Raw genomic sequence first — 18,670 nt, forward strand, 5'->3', positions numbered from 1 at the left:
TATGGGTTTGTCTCTATGTCTTCTATTCTGTATCATTGGTCTATGTGTCTGTTTTGGTGCCAGTGTCATCCCATTGTTTTTTGTTGTTGCTGTTATGGCTCTGTAGTATAATTTAAGTTCTGGTATTATGATGCCTCTTGCTTCACTTTTCTTCCTAAGGATTGCTTTGGCTATTCTGGGTCTCTTTTTTCCAAATGAATTTCATGATTGCTTTTTCTAGTTCTACAAAGAATGTCATTGGAATTTTAATAGGAATTGCATTAAATCTATATAATGCTTTTGGTAGTATGGCCATTTTGACAATGTTAATTCTGCCTATCCAAGAACATGGGAGATATTTCCATCTTCTAAGGTCTTCAATTTTTTTCTTTAATGTTCTGTAGTTTTCACTGTAGAGGTCTTTCACCTCTTTTGTTAGATTGATTCCAAATATTCTATTTTATTTTTTGACGCTATTGTGAATGGGGTAGTTTTTCTAATTTCTTTTTCAGTGGCTTTATCACTGATATATAGGAATGCATTTGATGTATGGTTGTTAATTTTATATCCTGCTACTTTGCTGAATTTCATTCATTAATTCTAGAAGTTTTCTGGTGGATTTTTTAGGTCTTCTAAATATAGAATCATATTGTCAGCAAATAGTAATAATTTGAGTTCTTTTTCTATTTGTATCCCTTTAATTTCTTTCTTCTGTCTACTTGCCCTGGCTACTTTCCAGGATTATATCGAATACAAGTGGTAAAAAAAAAAAAAAAAAAAAAAAAAAAGGTATTCTTGTCTTTCTACAGTTCGTAGATGGAATGCCTTCAGTTTTTCTCCATTTAGAATGATTTTGGTCTTGGGTTTAGCATGTATAGCTTTTACAGTGTTGAGATTTGTTTCTACTATCCCTAGTTTTTCTAGTGTTTTAAACATGAAAGGGTGCTTTATTTTGTCAAATGCTTTTTGTGCTCCAATTGAAATGATCATATGATTCTTCTTGAAGTCTATTGATGTGATGAATTACATTTATTTATTTCTGTATGTTGAACCAACCTTGAATCCCACTTGAATATGATGCACTATTGTTTTAGTCAGCTTTTTTGTTTCTGTTACTAAAAGATCTGACCAGAACAATTTTAAGAGAGGAAAAGGGCTCATGGTGTTATTTGAGGGCTCATGGTGTTTAGACATCTTAGTCCATAGAAGGCCAGCTCCATCCCTTGGGCTTTGAGGTAAGGCAGAACATCTGGAAGAAGAGTGTAACAGAGGGAAGGAGTTCACATAGTGATCAGGAAACAGAGAAAGAGACTTCACTCTCCAGATTCAAAATATATACCCCATATAGAGACTCCACTCTCCAGATAAAAAATGTATACTCCATAGCCATCCCCCCAATCCCCATCTCCTCCAGCCATACCCTGCCACTTCATTTAATTCCTATCAGGGGATTAATTCACTGATTAGGTTAGTCATTTCTCTTCTGAATATTCTTGCATTGTCTTATGTGAACTTTTGGGGGATACCTCACAACCAAACCATAACAACTATATTTTTAATGTTTTTATATATGAGTTGCCAGAATTGTATACAGAATTTTTGCATCTATGTTCATTAGGGATATTGGTCTGAAGTTATCTTTCCTTGATGTGTCTTTGTCTGATTTTGATATCAGGTGATACTAGCTTCATAGAATGAGTTTGGAAGAGTTTCCTCCTTTTCTGTTTCATGAAATAGTTTGAGGCTTATTGGTGTTAATTCGTCAAAGGTGTTGTAGAACTGGGTAAGAATCTGTTTTGTCCTGAGCGTTACTTAAATGGTTGGCTTTTGATGACTTCTATTTTATTGCTTGAAATTGATATGTTTAAATTGTGTATGTCCTCCTAATTCCATTTGCTTAGCTCATTTGTCTCTAGAAATTTGTTGATGTCCTTAAATTTTTCATTTGTATTGGAGTATAAATTTTCAAAATAGCTTCTGATTCTCTACTGTATTTCAACAGTATTTGTTGTAATATTTTTTGTGATTATGAATTTTAGTGATTTGAGTTTTCTGTCTTCATTAGCACGATTGAGTTTATCAATTTTATTTATTTTTTCAAAGACACAACTTTTTGTTTTGTTAATTTTTTAATTGTTCCAATTATTTCAATTTCATTTATTTCAGCTCTGATTTTAATTATTTCCTGTCTTCTATTACTTTTGGTGTTGATTTGTTTTTCTTTTTCTAGGGCTTTGAGATCTTATGTTAGGTCATATACTCATTGACTTTCCATTCTTTTAATGAATTTAGCTTAATAGTGTCCCAGAGATTTTGACAAGTTGTATCAGTTCTCATTTATCTCTGGTAAGTATTTTAAAAATTTCATCCCTGACTTCTTCTTCTTATATCCATTGGTTAGTCAATAGCATATTATTTAGTCTCTAGGTGTTGGAGTTTTTATTTTTGATTGTATCAATGATTTCTAATTTCATTCCATTATGATCTGATAGAATGCAGGGTATAATCTCTTTTTTTATTTCATAATTGTTGCTTTGTGGCATATTTTAGAGAAGAGTCTGTGTGCTGCTGAGAAGAACATGTATTCGTTGATGGATATAATACTCTTTATATGTCTCTAAAGTACAAATTATTGACTATATTATTAAGTTCTATAGTTTTTTTGTTTAGTTTTTTTTTTTGACGATCTATCCAGTAGTGAGAAAGGTTTGTTAAAGTCACTCAGTATTATTGTATTATGGTCTATTTAATTCTTGAAATTGAGGCAGGGTTTGTTTGATATATGTAGATGCTCCATTGTTTGGGGCATAAATCTTTAACGTATTATGTCTTGTTGATGTATAATTCCCTTAAGCAGTATGAGATGTCTTCTTTGTCCCTTCTGATTAACTTTTGGCTTGAAGTACATTTTATCTGACATGGGGATAGAAACCCGTTTGTTTACTCAATCCATGTGAGTGAGATGTTTTTTCCCATCCTTTCATTTTTACTCTGTGGATGTCTTTGCTTATGAGGTGAGTCTCTTGGAGACAACAGATTTTTGGGTTTTGTTTTTTAATCCAATCTGCCAATCTATGTCTTTTGGGTTTATTAGTTTAGACCATTAACATTATTTTTGAGATATGATTTGTGTTCCCAGTCATTTTAGTTTATTTCTACTTTTTACTTTGAATTAATTTCTCCTTTGATTGATTATTCCTTTTGTATGGCTCCTCCCTTTGTTGATTTTGACTTTTTTTTCCATCTTCATGGAATATTTTGTTGAAAATGTTTTATACCACAGATTTTCTAGTTATGAATTCTTTTAACTTTTGTTTATTATGGAAGGTTTTTATTTCATCTTTAAATCTGAAGTTTTATTTTATTAGATATAAAATTCTTGGTTGGCATCCATATTCTTCAGAACTAGGTATATATTATTCCAGGACCTCCTGGCTTTGAGGGTCTGGGTTGAAAAATCACCTGAGATCCTAATTAGTTTCCCTCTATATATAATTTGATATTTTTTCTCTCATAGCCTTTAAAATTCAATCCTTATTTTCTATATTTGACCTTTTTCTTTATGATGTGTCTTGATGTGGGTCTGTTGTGATCTTGTACATTTGAGGTCCTCTTGTATTTGATTTTCCATTTCATTCTTCAGATTTTGGAAACTTTTTCATATTATTTCATTGAAAAACTGGGCATTCCTTTGGTTTGTATCTCTATGCCTTCACCTATCCCGATAAATCTTAATTTGGTCTTTTCTTGTTATTTCATTATTCTTGGAAGTTCTGTTCATGGTTTCTTACCATCTTCCCTGTGTAGTCAACTTTATTTTCAAAATTATATATTTTGTCTTCATTGCCCAAGGTTCTATCTTCCATTGAATTTTTAATTGGTTTATTGATTGTTTCATTTTGAGGATTTCTGGGGTTGTTGTTGTTGTTGTTGTTGTCATTTTCTGAGAATCTCTGCCTCTGCAATGATCTTTTACATCCTCAAATTTATCTCTGATTTTATTCCCTATATCATTCTTTATGTACCAGGTCAGTCTAATATGTACTTTCTAAATTCCTTTTCTACATTTCTTTTACTGTGTTGTCTATGGGTTTAATTATTAGATCATCTTGGTTTGTTTGGGCCACTTTGTTCCATTGTTTTCTCATGTTGTTCTTATGTCTGTCCTTCTAGCAGTGTGGATTTCAGGCAGTACAGTTTCTACCCTGTAGATTCATAGTGTCCCTGAAGATTTCTAGTACCTCACCTTTAAGGAAGAGACAAATAATAACTGCACCAAATACAAACAATATACAGCCTTAAACCAAATAGCTCCTATTAAGGCATCCACAGTTTTGTTCCATTAAACTGAAATGATGTGTTCAATTATTATCTACAATATAAACAGTAAGTTTGCAAAAAAAGTTTACAGTTTCCATTGGTGGACAAAGAGAGAACAAAAGTCATGTAGGGTGTGATGTTTATGAGAAAGGATCAGAAAAGATAGAAGTTAAAAAATTATAGGAAGAATGAAGGGAGGACTTAATAGAGGTTGGGTGTTAGCAAGAGAAAAGTGAGAAAGAGAATCCAATGAAACAGACAAATGAGAGGGGAAAATGTATATATATATATATATATATATATATATATATATATATATATATATATAATTTTTAAAAGAAAAAATAAACAACAAAACTGTAATGTACTATTCAGATATCCCAGTCCTCAATAAAATGATCCATGAAAAATACTTGCTTTCAAAAATGGTAGACAAGTGAGAAAAGAAAAAAAAAAAGGAATCTGGATGAAAAATTGAACACTTTTTTCCATTGCAGTTCAAGTTTCTCAGCTTCTCTTCTGAGCAGTTAGGTATGTTGTCTGCAATTTGATGCTAGCTCTACCCTCAGGGTAATTAGGGTTGCTAGGGTGAGAGTGTTAGTCCTGGAAGCGGAACTACTAGAGCCAAGGTGTAGGCTTAGGTACGTTCCAATCTCTTCACTGTGTGCCTATTGGTCTGAAGATTTTAAGTCATCACACCTCCAAGGCTCAGCAATTGTCTGTCCACATTGGAAGACCGTTCCTCGGGAATCTCCTTTAGGTTCTACACATGTGATGTAGGAATCTGTTCTTATCCCACTACTTTGCCTGCAGACCCCATGAACCCTGGTCATCATTTGGTCTCCAAACTTGATCTCTTCCTTTGCCTGTTCTTTCAAATTCACAGTCAGGCACTTCTCTTCCAGCCAGTACTGCAAGCAGCTGATTGGATGGGGAGGGGAAAGCCAGGTGGGTTTCCTTGATCAGTATTCTCCTGTGTAAATGTCCCTCCATGCTTGATTTTCTCCTGGTCACTTTGGAACACTCTCTATCACACAGCATGGGTTTGCCTTGCACATTTTTGGGGCCAGATTTCGATCTGCCAATAATTGACTCACCTTGCTACAGGCCCCCCAGCCATTGCTTCACAAGGGTTCTTTCTGCTGCCCTCCATGCATGCCGCCAAGAAAGCTGGTGGCTTCCCTCCTGTACACAGATGCTGTGCAGCACAGCTTACTGGGTTTTTTTGTTTGTTTGTTTGTTGTTTTTTGAGCAGTATCTCTGAGCTCTTAAGCTCTCCATACCGCAAAACACCTCTGTTTTCCTAGGAATGGGGGTTCCTTTATTGCTTTACTACATTCACATAGGGATTATTCTGGTTTGTATTTCCAGCTATTTTACAACTCTGGAGCCTGGGGATCTTTCCCCCTTATTTTATTATACAAGATCTCTTGAGTCCATGATATGTTTTAAGTATCCAGTATTAAATTCCAGTTAAGTCCTTCCTAGTTCTGGACCATTCACCCATCTTGTTGAAAAAAGTGACCTTTTTGCTTTTCTTGGTTCACTCCACAGATCTGTCAGGGAAGCAAATACTTTATTCAGCCATCTTCCTGCATTTCCAACCCCCCCCCCCTTTTTTTTGAAAGAGAGTCTCACTAAATTGCTAAGGCTCATCCTGAATTTTTGATCCTCCTGCCTCAACCTCCCAAATTTCTGGAGTTGCAAGCACGCACCACTGTACCTGGCTCTTTTAATATATTTAATCCAATATAATCTATTCTATATTATTATATGTTTTGTGTCTGTGTAATTTAGATATCCATGTAATATGAATAATATGTATCATATATCTTAGGTATATAAGTAGTGTGTATTATCAGTGTATATAGCATGTTATATTATGTACACTGTTGCTATATAAGCATATCTAAGATGTTATTTTTAAAAGACTTACTAAAAATGTTTTTTTACATAATAAATTTTTTATCATACATTTATACTGACATAATATTCATTGTTACTTTTAAATGGAAAACTTAGTCAAAAATGTTTTAAGTTACAATACTTGTAACCCTGGGGGAACTATCATTTTTGTCTCCCCACTGCCTCAGTACACGTTATGCATGGTAGAAACTTTGAATAAAACACACAACACTAATTTTTTATACTTTTTTTATTTATATTTAGCTTCTCTGTTGATTCAGTGGTAATTAAAGAATCTGATGTACAGAAATCAGTAGTACATCCTGGAAGTTGTCTACAAGAGAATATTGATCATGCAATAGAGGTATGTTTTTTTAATCTTCATTTTTAAACAGTTATGTACACTGATACTTTTTCTTACTATCAATTTTATGTCTTCAGTTTTGTAATTATGTAGTAAATATTGGCTAAGATTAAGCATAAAGCATGAGGATAATACCTTATGTAAAAGATCCAGAATGTCTATAGAAATATTTTTATAGCATAGGAAAAACACAGAGAAAGTTAAATTTGAGAATTTTCCTCCCCTGTTACAGTTTAAATTTTTTCTTTGTAACATTTCTTTATGAACTGTGTAACAAATCAGCTTCAGTACCATGGCCAACATAGTCTTCTCTTCCCCTTATGGAAGCAGAGGGTATCTTCAGAATGGTGTATAGGATTCCCTAAAATCCAAGGTGCTAGGGCTGGAATAATGGATCAGGCCATCTTCCAACAGAAGTAATGATAGAAAAATGCTTTTTTTTACTGTGCTTGCCACTGAACCACTCTTTGCCTGTCCTCAACATTGTATTATTCAAAACTTTTTTCAAACCCCCAACTGCATCTTCATCTTCACTCAATAATTCTAAATTCTAGTAAAAATTAAAATCACTGACTATTGCCCTTTCTCATTCTGGATATTAAGAAGAGATATGAGGCACACTCATCCCTTATTAAATGTCTGTTGGATGAAATTCAAATAATTGGTAAAAAAACAAATACTTTCATGTTGACAGTATATCTACATTTCTAAAAGAAGATTTATTTTTTTAATTGATAAAAATAATTTTTATGTGGAAAATTGTGTTCTTTTAATAAATACCAAGAAGAAAATTTGCTCATGATTTCATTATCAAACATAGCCACTTGTTAACATTTTACTTAAAATAAATATACATTTATACATATGTCTTATTAATTATATTTAAGTATCCTTAACCCACCCTAGAATTTATGCTAATAATTACAGATATGTATTTACATTTCTTTCTTTGCATCTTTAAGTTTATAGTAAGTGTAATTATTTCGTAGGATTATTAGATTAAATGTTTTTAGTTAAAAGATAACTGAAATTTTTTTTTATTTGAAAGTGTCCAAAAATAGTGATATTTTTGGAATATTGAGTACATCCTTAAAATTAATGGTATAAAATCAGTGTAAATTGTCATATTTCACCCTTTAATTTAGTTTTCTAATGAATGTGGAATGAAACAAGAAACAAATATGGTTAAATTGTTGGAAAAACAATACCAAGAAAGATTAGAAGAAGAAATAGCTAAGGTAAGTTTATAGTTTATCTGCAAGATTTTCTTGGTTTGTAGATTTTCTTGATCTTTGAACTGTCAAAAAAAAAGCATGGATTTTGTTGATGGTATGTACTTTTTTTTATTTGTAAGTTTCATATATAGTCCATCAAACAGTTGTGTAACAGCATCAACTATAATTGCTGCTTCATAGAATGTTTTGTGGTGCTTTTCATTGAAAAGAACATTTTTTTCTTGATATAGAATAGCAATTACAATTTTTCAGAATGCCACAAGTTTTTATGTATGTGTTACAATGTAAATACTTACCTTGTGAAGGAGTTTGGTATTCTAAAAATGAGGGAAAAGTTATGAAGAGAAAAAGTAGTTGTATTACCCTGATAAATTATTGTAATGTTAGATAATAACTACAGATACTGATGGAAGATTGTCACAGAACATTATCACTCATGGCCAAGTGAATTTTCTTGGAAGGAAGAAATATAAAGACTTTTATTTTTTTTATTTTTGTACTGAGTATTTATTGGTGTTATAGTTAGAAAAGTTTTGCTTGTTTTATTTTAAAAGGCAGGCAGTAAAACACTTTGATGTTAAATTTATTGAAAAATAGCCTATCTCTGTATCACTTTATCAGAGGATTTATTTTTATTTTTAAAAGTATGACGCCAGGCTTTTTTCTAATTCATATAATTTTGAGTAATGACCCACTTTTTAAATCCAGCTGGTATTTATAAATCTAATCCTTTTTTGTTTGTTTGATTCATTTCTTTAGGTCATTGTGTCAATGAGCGTTGCATTTGCTCAACAAACTGAACTATCTAGACTATCAAAGGGAAAAGAAAATATTATGTCATCAAAACAAGCACTTACTTTCTGTCAGCAAAATGAAAAACATTATTTTAATGAAATGAAATTATCTCAGGATCAAATTGATCTTCAGACCTCTGATGCATTGGACATGAAATTTAAAGAAGAATTTAAGTCACTTAGTAAAGAGTTAGGAGAAGATGGAGAAGTTCTATTACCAAACAGTGATCATCTTGATGATATAGTAGAATCAGAGGTCCACCAAATAATTATTTCAGAAGAAATTTTCTCCAAAGACAAAACATTTATAGCTAGCGAATCTGTAAGTATGCTTCTTTGAATACAAAAGAGAAAAACTTATAATAATGTCTTCAGTTTAAAACAGTAGCAATATGCTGATTAATAGAGAATGAAAGTATGAAGTCCAGTCTTGACTTTAATGTATTTTATTAATTATAAGGTATTTGATTAAGTGAAACAATATTGGTGTGAAGTATAAAATAAGTCAGGTCATAGTATTCTTGGTTGTCTTATGGACACAGTACATGTTAAGTTCTCATTGTAAATTATACCTGTGTTAATTTTATTTAAACTAATTGAAGACTAATTATATTATAACTAGGTAATACCTGTGGCCAAATGATTTGCTCAATTAAATGTAAGAACATAAAAGGAAATTGCTATGAATTCAAGAAGACAATTCAAATTATCTTATTATCTATATACTAATTCTTTTTTTTTTTTTTGTTAGTTGAGGATCTGTTACCCCAATGAATTGCAGCCTTTATTAGAAAACAATAAATTCTACTTCTTTTAAAATTATCTGAATTTCAAATTTATTTTATATGTTCACAATAGATATATCTTGTTCAGAGGAGTATTCAAATAAAACTGTCAGCTTTTTATGTAATGCAAAACTTGTGAAATGTTTATGAATACTAATTTAGCTGTTGCTGTTCAAGGCAGACTGATTTTAATTAGTATTTTAAGGGATTGAAGTATTCATAGAACCTATTGACTTGTCATGAGTGTGAGAAACTCATAAATGTAAAGCATTTATTTCCAAATAAAATTTATTATAGTTTTTCTTTGAATAAGCAGTTTTCTATAATACTGTGATGACCAATGAATAAAAATTAAATAGGCAGAATTCCTTCTATTTTGTGAACTTAATTTTTAAAAATATTTTTCTAGTTGTATATGGACATAATACCTTTATTTTATTTGTTTATTTTTATGTGGTTCCCAGGATTGAACCCAGTGCCTCATGCATGCTAGGCAAGCGCTTTACTACTGAGGCATGACCCTGGCCCTATAAACTTTGTGTGTGTGTGTGTGTGTGTGTGTGTGTATTGTTGTTGTTTATATTATTTCCCCATTATAAAATATCAAGAGATATAAAGGAGTTATAACTTCATTAAGAGAAGGGGCTGGAGATGTAGCTTGGTGGTAGAGCACTTGCCCAGCCTGTGTGAGGCCCTGGGATCAATCTCTAGTATGGGTGGGAAAAAAAGTGGATGGGGTGGAGGTTGGAGGGGGTGGATAAAGAATCTTGAGTATTTTGTTTTTCTCTGTTAGAATTAGATTTTAGCTAAACTATCTGGTAAGTAGCTGTTTCCTTTTGGAAAATAACATATATGGTGGTAATAAAGTAACTTCATGTTGTTTTGGAATTATAAATAAGAAAAATACTTTTTTAAAAAAAGTGATTTATGGGCTGGGGTTGTGGCTCAGTGGTAGAGTGCTTGCCTTGAATGGGTGAGGCACTAGGTTTGATCCTCAGCATCACATAAAATAAATGAAAAAAGGTATTATGTTCATCTACAACTAAAAAATTTTTTTTTAAAAAAGTGATTTATGCTTTTGTTTAATAATAAAACTAAAACTCATATGCTTTATGTTGTTAATAGAATTGTTTTCATATACAGTTCAAGTATCAATGCTGACTAATTGCCACAAAATATGTTATGATTGAGTTTTTTGCTTGTGTTTTTTCCCATCAAAGATTCATGGTAAGATGTTGACATCAAGCATGGATGCTTCTAGACAAATGATGTCAAATGAAGAACAGTTGGAAGATATGAGGCAAGAACTTGTACGACAGTATGAAGAACATCAACAGGCCACAGAACTGTTGAGGCAGGCACACATGAGACACATGGAGCAGCTACAAGAAGAGATTAAGATACTTAATAGACAGTTAGCCCAGGTATGGAACTTTAGAGTCTCTTTTCTCCTCAATTGAAATAATGGTATTTTTTATGTGGCTTTTTTTTTAAGTCAAAATTATGTTTCCTAGATACAAATAAATTACAAATACTTAACATCAGGAAGTTCCTGGGATCAACTTTAGACCTTATTAGGCACACCTAACTCAGCTGATATAATGTGCATTATCATTTTATTTAACTGCCTTTCAGGCACTGGAAATGTGACTACAATATAAATTTAAAAATTCTGTTGACCATACATAGCTAAAGCACTTTGAGAGTTTTGGAAATATTATACTGAGGTACTTGAGTATACAGTTGCTGTCATTCACTTTTTCTATGTTCATTTATAGTTCTGTGAGTCTACCAATTACCATCTCCAAGGTTTATCTATATCTATCTTTAATCCATCTTTTTAATCATGAATGGAAATTTTCTGAAGTAATCTGTTTCTAGAACTCTCTCCAAGGACACATCTCTTGTTGATTAGAGAAATTCAAATTTATATAACATTCTTTTCTAAATTTAAATATCTCATGGTATTTGGGAGCTATATTCTTGTCAACTGCTATATAAAATATACTCACAAAATTATTGCAGAAAAGCAAGACATATTTACATGAAAGTTCTTATGAAAACAAATTTATTGAATTTAATTTTGAAAACTAAAACATGTATTTTTTAAATATAAAATAATAGGGAAATTGATATTTGAGAATAAAATATATCATTTGAAAAATCAGTTTTGCTTTTCTTCATTGCATTTTGTGAATTTATTCTTCTAAAATTTCAATGCAAAAATTGACAGAGAAAATATTACTCGAACTATACAAATTCTTGAATATTAAAGTTTAAATAACTTTTTTTCTAAAGTTGGAAATTTTGCATTGAACTTCATATGTGCCTTTTAATCCCTAATAATGAAATATGAATCATAAGGTAAAATCAAGGTCTCTTGGTCCCAAGGGGTTAAAAGAAATCTGCTTGATGTTTCTGCTTTTTACCTCTATCGCAATCAATATTCTTCCATGACTTTTTTTCTTATTTAGAGATCCTCATTAAATAACGAAAACCTGGTTTCAGAAAGAGAAAGGGTGCTTTTAAAAGAGTTGGAAGCACTAAAGCAGCTGTCTTTAGCTGGAAGAGAGAAGCTGTGTTATGAGCTGCGCAGCAGCAGTATGCAAACACACATAGTATTGACTTTGGTGCATTTAAGAACAGTAGATCAACAATGAAGTAGGATTTGTTTGTCTTTATTGTTGGTGGGAGACGTATTTTTATAGTTACTAAGCTTAACATATTGGTGATCACTTAGATGTAAGGTAGGTGGAGTCAAAATGCCTTGCTTTCTGTTTAAGATAATTTGAATCTGGCATTGCTGTAGGAGAAACTGTTGTACCAAGGAGCAACCTTTATTGACAACCCTTATTGTCACACTATATAGAGTATATTAGTTTGAAGCCATTAAAACATTTTTCATCTCTACACTTGAATGTTTTATCCTTTTTTTTGATACTGCTGATCTCTTGATAAATTGTAGTTAAATATTATTTCAAGCACTTTCTGTTTCACATCATACCAGTATAGAAGAATGATATGCTGTTTTTAAGATGACAGGTTTTCTTTCTGTCTTGTCCTCTCTGCCGTTGCACAAACTTAAACAGAATGAAAATGAAAACCAAAGGGAAATTGAGGAAGAGACATTGAAAGAAAAGGAAATGGACAGAAAACCTGAAGATGTACCTCCTGATAGTCTGTCCAGTGAAAGGTATACAAAATGTGTATTTTTTTCAGTGCAAAGTCAATTAAAATGGTTGTTCAAATGTAATAAACTTTATTCATCCTTATTTTTATCTTGTACATGTGTATTTTCTTAAAAATACTATCTTGTGTATGAAACGTGTCATATATTTCTATGTGTGAAACATGTCCATATATGTGTAATATATAAAAGATTATCAATTTTTAGACATTAAATTACAAATTTTTAAATCTTTTTATGTAATAAAAATTTTAATTGGCTATTGATCATAAACTTGACTTTAAATGTTTAGAATTGTTTTAACATCAAACCTTTCTTGATTAATTTTATTCTTCTTAATGCTGTTTTGTAACCTAAAAAACTAAAAACAGTTCTACCTGTGAGCTTTATTTCTTTTTTTCCTCCTTCAGTGTAAGGGCATGGATTCAGTGTAAGCTATTCTCTGATTTGTTTATGTTGAGAAAAAAAATTACTGCATTTGTAAATATTCAACATTTAGTTTCTTTCATGCTTTCATGGCATAACAGGTGAGAACTTTTAATACATATCCTAGTTTTATAAAGTAATAAATTAATGGCCCAATGTTAACAAAACGTTCCGTACTTTCATTTTGTAGATGTTAATATTAAAATGTACAAAACTATACTATAATTATCCCACATTAATATTAAGCACAGTATCTAAAATTTATTTTGTTCAAATGGAAATAATTTTTTAAATTTTAATTAGAACTAATATCTACTAACTTTTTCCTCCTTTTCCAATTTCTATGACTGTCAACCCTTTTGTGTCCTCCTAACCTAGTTCCTCATCTTGCATGGAGGAATTTGGCCCCTAAGATTTTGGCTTCCCCATTGGATCATCAATATGGAACATAGTCAGTATGGAACTCAAATAAAAAAGACAGTGTATGAAAATTAGAGTTACCATGCCAATATAAAATAAACATCTTGCTCATCTTTATTTCTTTTAACCATTATATCAGTTTTAATCACATTATCCAACTCCTGGGATTTAGGACTTGAACAAAACTTCTATAAATAAAAGTTAAGGAATTAAAACCCTTACTTCCCACTAACTAAATTATTTGGGGTTTTATGTTTAAACATTCTTGATTATGTAAGCAGAGAATTTGATCTAGGTACAAAAATAGAACTCTCTTTTTCACTTGACAAATACTAAAGGAAAACTTCTCCATTTATTACCTGATCTTAAAATAGGTCTGTCATGTGCATGTGAAACAGATACCCTTTCAACCAGATTGTCGGTAATGTGTCAAACAACATGTGAGGTTGAGAAAGAAGTCTCTTAGGCCAGGGGACCTTACTATGAAAGTTTCTTATTATATCTTACATGTATTAAATATAAAGCTTATAACCATAGTATCTCTGTTGAATTAAACTGTTGAGTGAGTTGTTTAGTTATTCATAAAATTAATCATATAATCTTTTGAATCACCATTTATGGAAGCACATTTTTTTCACATGGTAAAATGTTCATGTTAAGCTAAAAAGAAAGCTTTCTAATCACATTGTCCAGTATGATCAGTTTTTGTTTTTAAAATGTATATATTTTAGAGTGAAGCAGAGGAGGAAAAAAGTCTAGAAATATAGGCATTAACATGTTCATAGTGCTAAGATATTTTGAAGGCTGATTAACAATATTTTCTCATTTTAAAATTAGGATGTATTTCTTATCTCTATAAAGGCAAGCTATTATTTCTACTTAGTTGAAAATATGTTTTTTTTCCTACTGGTTGAGTGCAATGTGTGTAACTAGAGATATTTTTGTCTTTGGAGCAGGTATAATAACAGCCTATGATATTTCCTGTGGTGTTGACTGAGTAGTTTCACTGAAAGCCTTTTTTAAAGCAGGTCTTTGCCAGTTCTTGTAATTTAAACATCTAGTTTATCACCAAGAAATTATACAAATACTACCACTTTTTTTCTAGTTGGATTCTTAATTATTAAAATATTGTTGTCTGACACATAAAAAGATAAACCTTATATGTATATAAACATGATCCGTATAACCAATGCAATAATGTAGATATTGGTATTACCACACTTTTTGAAACTCAAGTTTTATGTCTTCTTAAAGTTTTCTTCCAATTTATTACTATCTTAAAAATATTATTATTTGATTTCTTTCAGGTCAATAAAATGCACCTTTAAAAATGTTATAAATTTGTGTTCTAAACAAATCACTTTAAAAAAATAAATTAAGAGTAAGAAGCACTTCATTGTAGGTGTTATTGTGTAATTTTAATAGAGCATATCTATATGATATTTTTCACCAAACACATATTTTGCATTGTATTTTTGGTGAGATAGTAGTAAAGGCTTTATACGGTAAAAAGATTAAATATTTTAATAAATAAATATTTTAAGATTAAATGTTTTATAAAGAGATTAAATATTTTAATAAATTTTTTTTTTATCTGTATAGGTTTGCATTCCAGAAAACTAACAACAGACTTCTGAAGATCCTCTTAGAAGTTGTAAAGACTACTATTGTTGTTGAAGAAACTATTGGCCACCATGTTCTTGGGATTTTAGATAGATCTAGTAAAGGCGAGGCATCTGTAAAGTCAGGTATCCATGAGGAACACATAAGAGGTAATACTAGTTTCATATGCTTGTGAAATAATCATATTCAAATCATCTTGCTGAGTTCAAGGCACTTTTTCTGTGTGTAGAAAATATAGGAGAGAGAATATTCAAGTATTTTTCAACAAATGCACCTCCAAACACAAAGCCCCTCTGTTCAAAGCACTATATGTATTATTGTATAGCATTTGCAAGTGAATGTTTTAGAGTTGCCATTATATACCTTGGTATGCCTACACAAACCAGAAGACTCTTTCATTTCTCCACTTATAAAGGAAAAGTTCCACATCACCACCCTGTAAATCAGGAAAGCTTAAAATAAAGAACTTGTAGGAATCCAGCACCAGTTTTCATTGAGATAGTTAGAAGAATGTGATAATAAGAAACCAAAGACTATCCTCTGTTAGGTCCTTTCTTACTTTTGGAAAAGTGGTTTGACAGTTTTTGTCCTGTTATGAGATGGCTTTTTTCCTAATTTTGTCATTTTCCTGTAGCTGTGTGGTTTGGGCTCTTCTTTTAATTTCTTTTTTTTATTTTTTTAAAATTTTAATTTGTTATATATGACAGCAGAATGTTTTACTATTTATATTACACATATAGAACACAATTTTTTTATATCTGTGATTGTACACTCTTATTTTAAATTTTTACCATCCCATTGCTGACCTCCAATCTGTCTTGTTTTCTCTGTTTCTTTTTCCTTGCTGGAGAAGATATCAGGAAATCAAAGAGGGGAAAGGTTAGGTGCTTCCAGAGAAATAGGCCCTGGATTCTTAAATTAGAAGGTCAAGCCTATAGTTCACTATCATTTCACATCCAACCACTTCTGCCCAGGTAGAAGGAAATATTCTGAAATGCCAGAGCTTTACAATTTTTGGAACACTCTAGTTTTTAAGCTTCAAGGGGGAAAATGTAAAGTATTCTAATTACAGAAGGTTTGCTTAAGTTCTAGTTAGCCAGCAGTACATTTTAACTATAGAGAAAAGATTGATTTGGAATTTAAAATAAATTTGAATTAAAGACACTTCAGGTGAGTTCAAAAATAATATTCAATGCCATTTTTAGTAAAATACAAGATGAAATAATCCTGACTTTTAAACCCTTCCTTCCACTCTTTTCAAACTAGGTAGATATATTTTTCAAATTAACTTACTTTTGGTTAAGTTCTCAATGAAGACTATTATGTCTATATATGGATCTTGATGTATTAAGAAGAATTAGGTAATGTTTGAAAATACCTAAAACTTATAAAAGTGACTACCAAAAAATTTTTAAGGTAATTAACTGGTTTCACTTAATCATCTAGGGAGGAATTTTGCTGTTCTGTTGGTAAGAACTGTACTAGATTGACTTCCATATTCAAAAGACACTAAGGAATGTTCTGTACATTGCAAACATATTTTTTTGCCTTTTTGTTAGCATTTTTCATAGATACTTCTTAAAATGGCTACTGAATATTCAGCAAACAACAGCAACTACTTAAGGAGCAGTATGCTGAGTTATAAAGACAAATTGATAATTGAGATCAAGCAAACACAGAGGATAATGTTCATGTTCATTTTCTTGGAGAAAGCAAATCCTCTATCCACTGTCTATATCCATAGATAGTGTCTATTTTAACATACCTAGCAATAGTTTGTTAATTATAAGCAACTTTGTTCAATTCTATAAACACTTATTCAGTAATTTCTGTATCCTCTGTTTTATAGTAGTTCATAGTCTAGGAAACACTGAGATTACTGTTCAAGGGAAGATTATATCATACTTAATATTTTACTTACAACCATTTTGTACATATATGAATTGATTATGATTATTATTATTGATTTTTATTATTATTGATCTTTAAAAATGTTAACTGTTGAAATCAACTGTTGATTCAGAAAACATTAGAAGAAAAATTCAAAGTTAAGAAATACATTGTGTAAAATATTGTGGCACAGATAATTTTGCGGGTTCATTTAATTAACTCAATCTTTTTTTTTTAATTTTTATTGTTGGTTGTTCAAAACATTACATAGTTCTTGATATATCATATTTCACACTTTGATTCAAGTGGGATATGAACTCCCATTTTTACCCCATATACAGATTGCAGAATCACATCAGTTGCACAACCATTGATTTACATATTGCCATTCTGGTGTCTGTTGTATTCTGCTGCCTTTCCTATCCTCTACTATTCCCCCTCCCCCCTCCCCTCCCCTCTTCTCTCTCTACTCCCTCTACTGTAATTCATTTCTCCCCCTTATATTTTTCCCCCTTTCCCTTCACTTCCTCTTGTGTGTAATTTTGTATACCCCTGAGGGTCTCCTTCCATTTACATGCAATTTCCCTTCTCTCTCCCTTTCCCTCCCACCTCTCATCCCTGTTTAATGTTAATCTTCTTCTCATGCTCTTCGTCTAATTAACTCAATCTTAATTTTTGTATTTACAAATCATTCTTTGGTTTGATTTGGTACCAAGAATTGAACCCAGAGACACTTAACCACTAATGTGTAACTCAGTCCTTTTTATCTTAAGTTGTGTAGAGCCTGGTTTAAGTTGCTAAGGCTGCTCTTAAACTTCCCATACTTCTCCTGTCCAAGTTGCTGGTATTATAGGCATGTACCACCATTCCTGGCTATGTTACTTTTACTAATAAAATTAAGTATCATTGGGGTATACTTACCTAGTTTGCATCTTTAAGGATATAGTGAATTAATAGAGTTTATGATTAGAAACATTTATTTTATGAAAATACTGGCTTTAAATATTGACAATATGCCCCATATGTAAGAAGTTCTTTTGACATTTCTTCACATTCTTAATGGAAGCATTTCTGTAAAAACTAAAATGCACCATTGAAAGATTTATGTTATTTACCATAACAAAAAAAAATTAAAGCTTAATCTGATTGTGAATCAACTTTTGCTTTTTTTTTTTTTTTTTTTAAGTATCACTTGTGATGTAGTTTCAGCCTTCAAGCCTGAACTTGTTTAGGCTTTAAACATGTATGAACTTGTTAACACTTGAAAATAATAAATGATTGTGCTAATATTCACTTCCTTGTAAAAGCAAACTAGTTTATGAAATTGAAAGGAAATTTTGGCCAAATGTCAAATCACTTGAACCTGAGTGGATATTAGATCAGTTCATAAAAATGAGTTCCCTAGGTTGTTAAAAGAAAATTTCCTTTAGGTTTGCAGTGTGATAGTTTAGGGGTAGAATGCTCATCTTTTCTGTAGGAGTCCATGGATTGAAGTTTGTTTGCTTCAGCTTATTTTTGAAGCAGTGGGAAGTTATAGAAAGAATACTGGATTAGTAATGAGAAAGCCTCATTTTTTTTTCTGCCTTAATGTGACTTTGGACAAATTTCGTTGTCTCCACTCCATATCTTTTAGTATAGTTTTCATCTGTCAGACACTTGGGTCAAGCTTGATTCACATGATTTCCAATTGGAACCATAAAGGTCTTCAGTGAGTCACTGAGGCTGGGAAGACACTATGATAT

The 18,670-nt window shown here is 31.3% G+C and overlaps 1 protein-coding gene across 1 annotated transcript in view; it reads left to right on the plus strand.

Moving 5' to 3' along the window:
• LOC143389641 (A-kinase anchor protein 9-like) overlaps positions 1-18,670 on the plus strand; it is a 133,562-nt gene that overhangs the window by 64,386 nt on the left and 50,506 nt on the right. Inside the window, 7 exon segments of the mRNA XM_077108363.1 lie at positions 6,469-6,568; positions 7,714-7,806; positions 8,563-8,919; positions 10,603-10,806; positions 11,857-12,000; positions 12,472-12,575; positions 15,018-15,187. Of these exon segments, the coding sequence (XP_076964478.1) occupies positions 6,469-6,568; positions 7,714-7,806; positions 8,563-8,919; positions 10,603-10,806; positions 11,857-12,000; positions 12,472-12,575; positions 15,018-15,187 (1,172 nt within the window).

This window comes from Callospermophilus lateralis, unplaced genomic scaffold (genome assembly GCF_048772815.1).
Source record: "Callospermophilus lateralis isolate mCalLat2 unplaced genomic scaffold, mCalLat2.hap1 Scaffold_63, whole genome shotgun sequence".
Lineage (NCBI taxonomy): Eukaryota > Metazoa > Chordata > Mammalia > Rodentia > Sciuridae > Callospermophilus > Callospermophilus lateralis.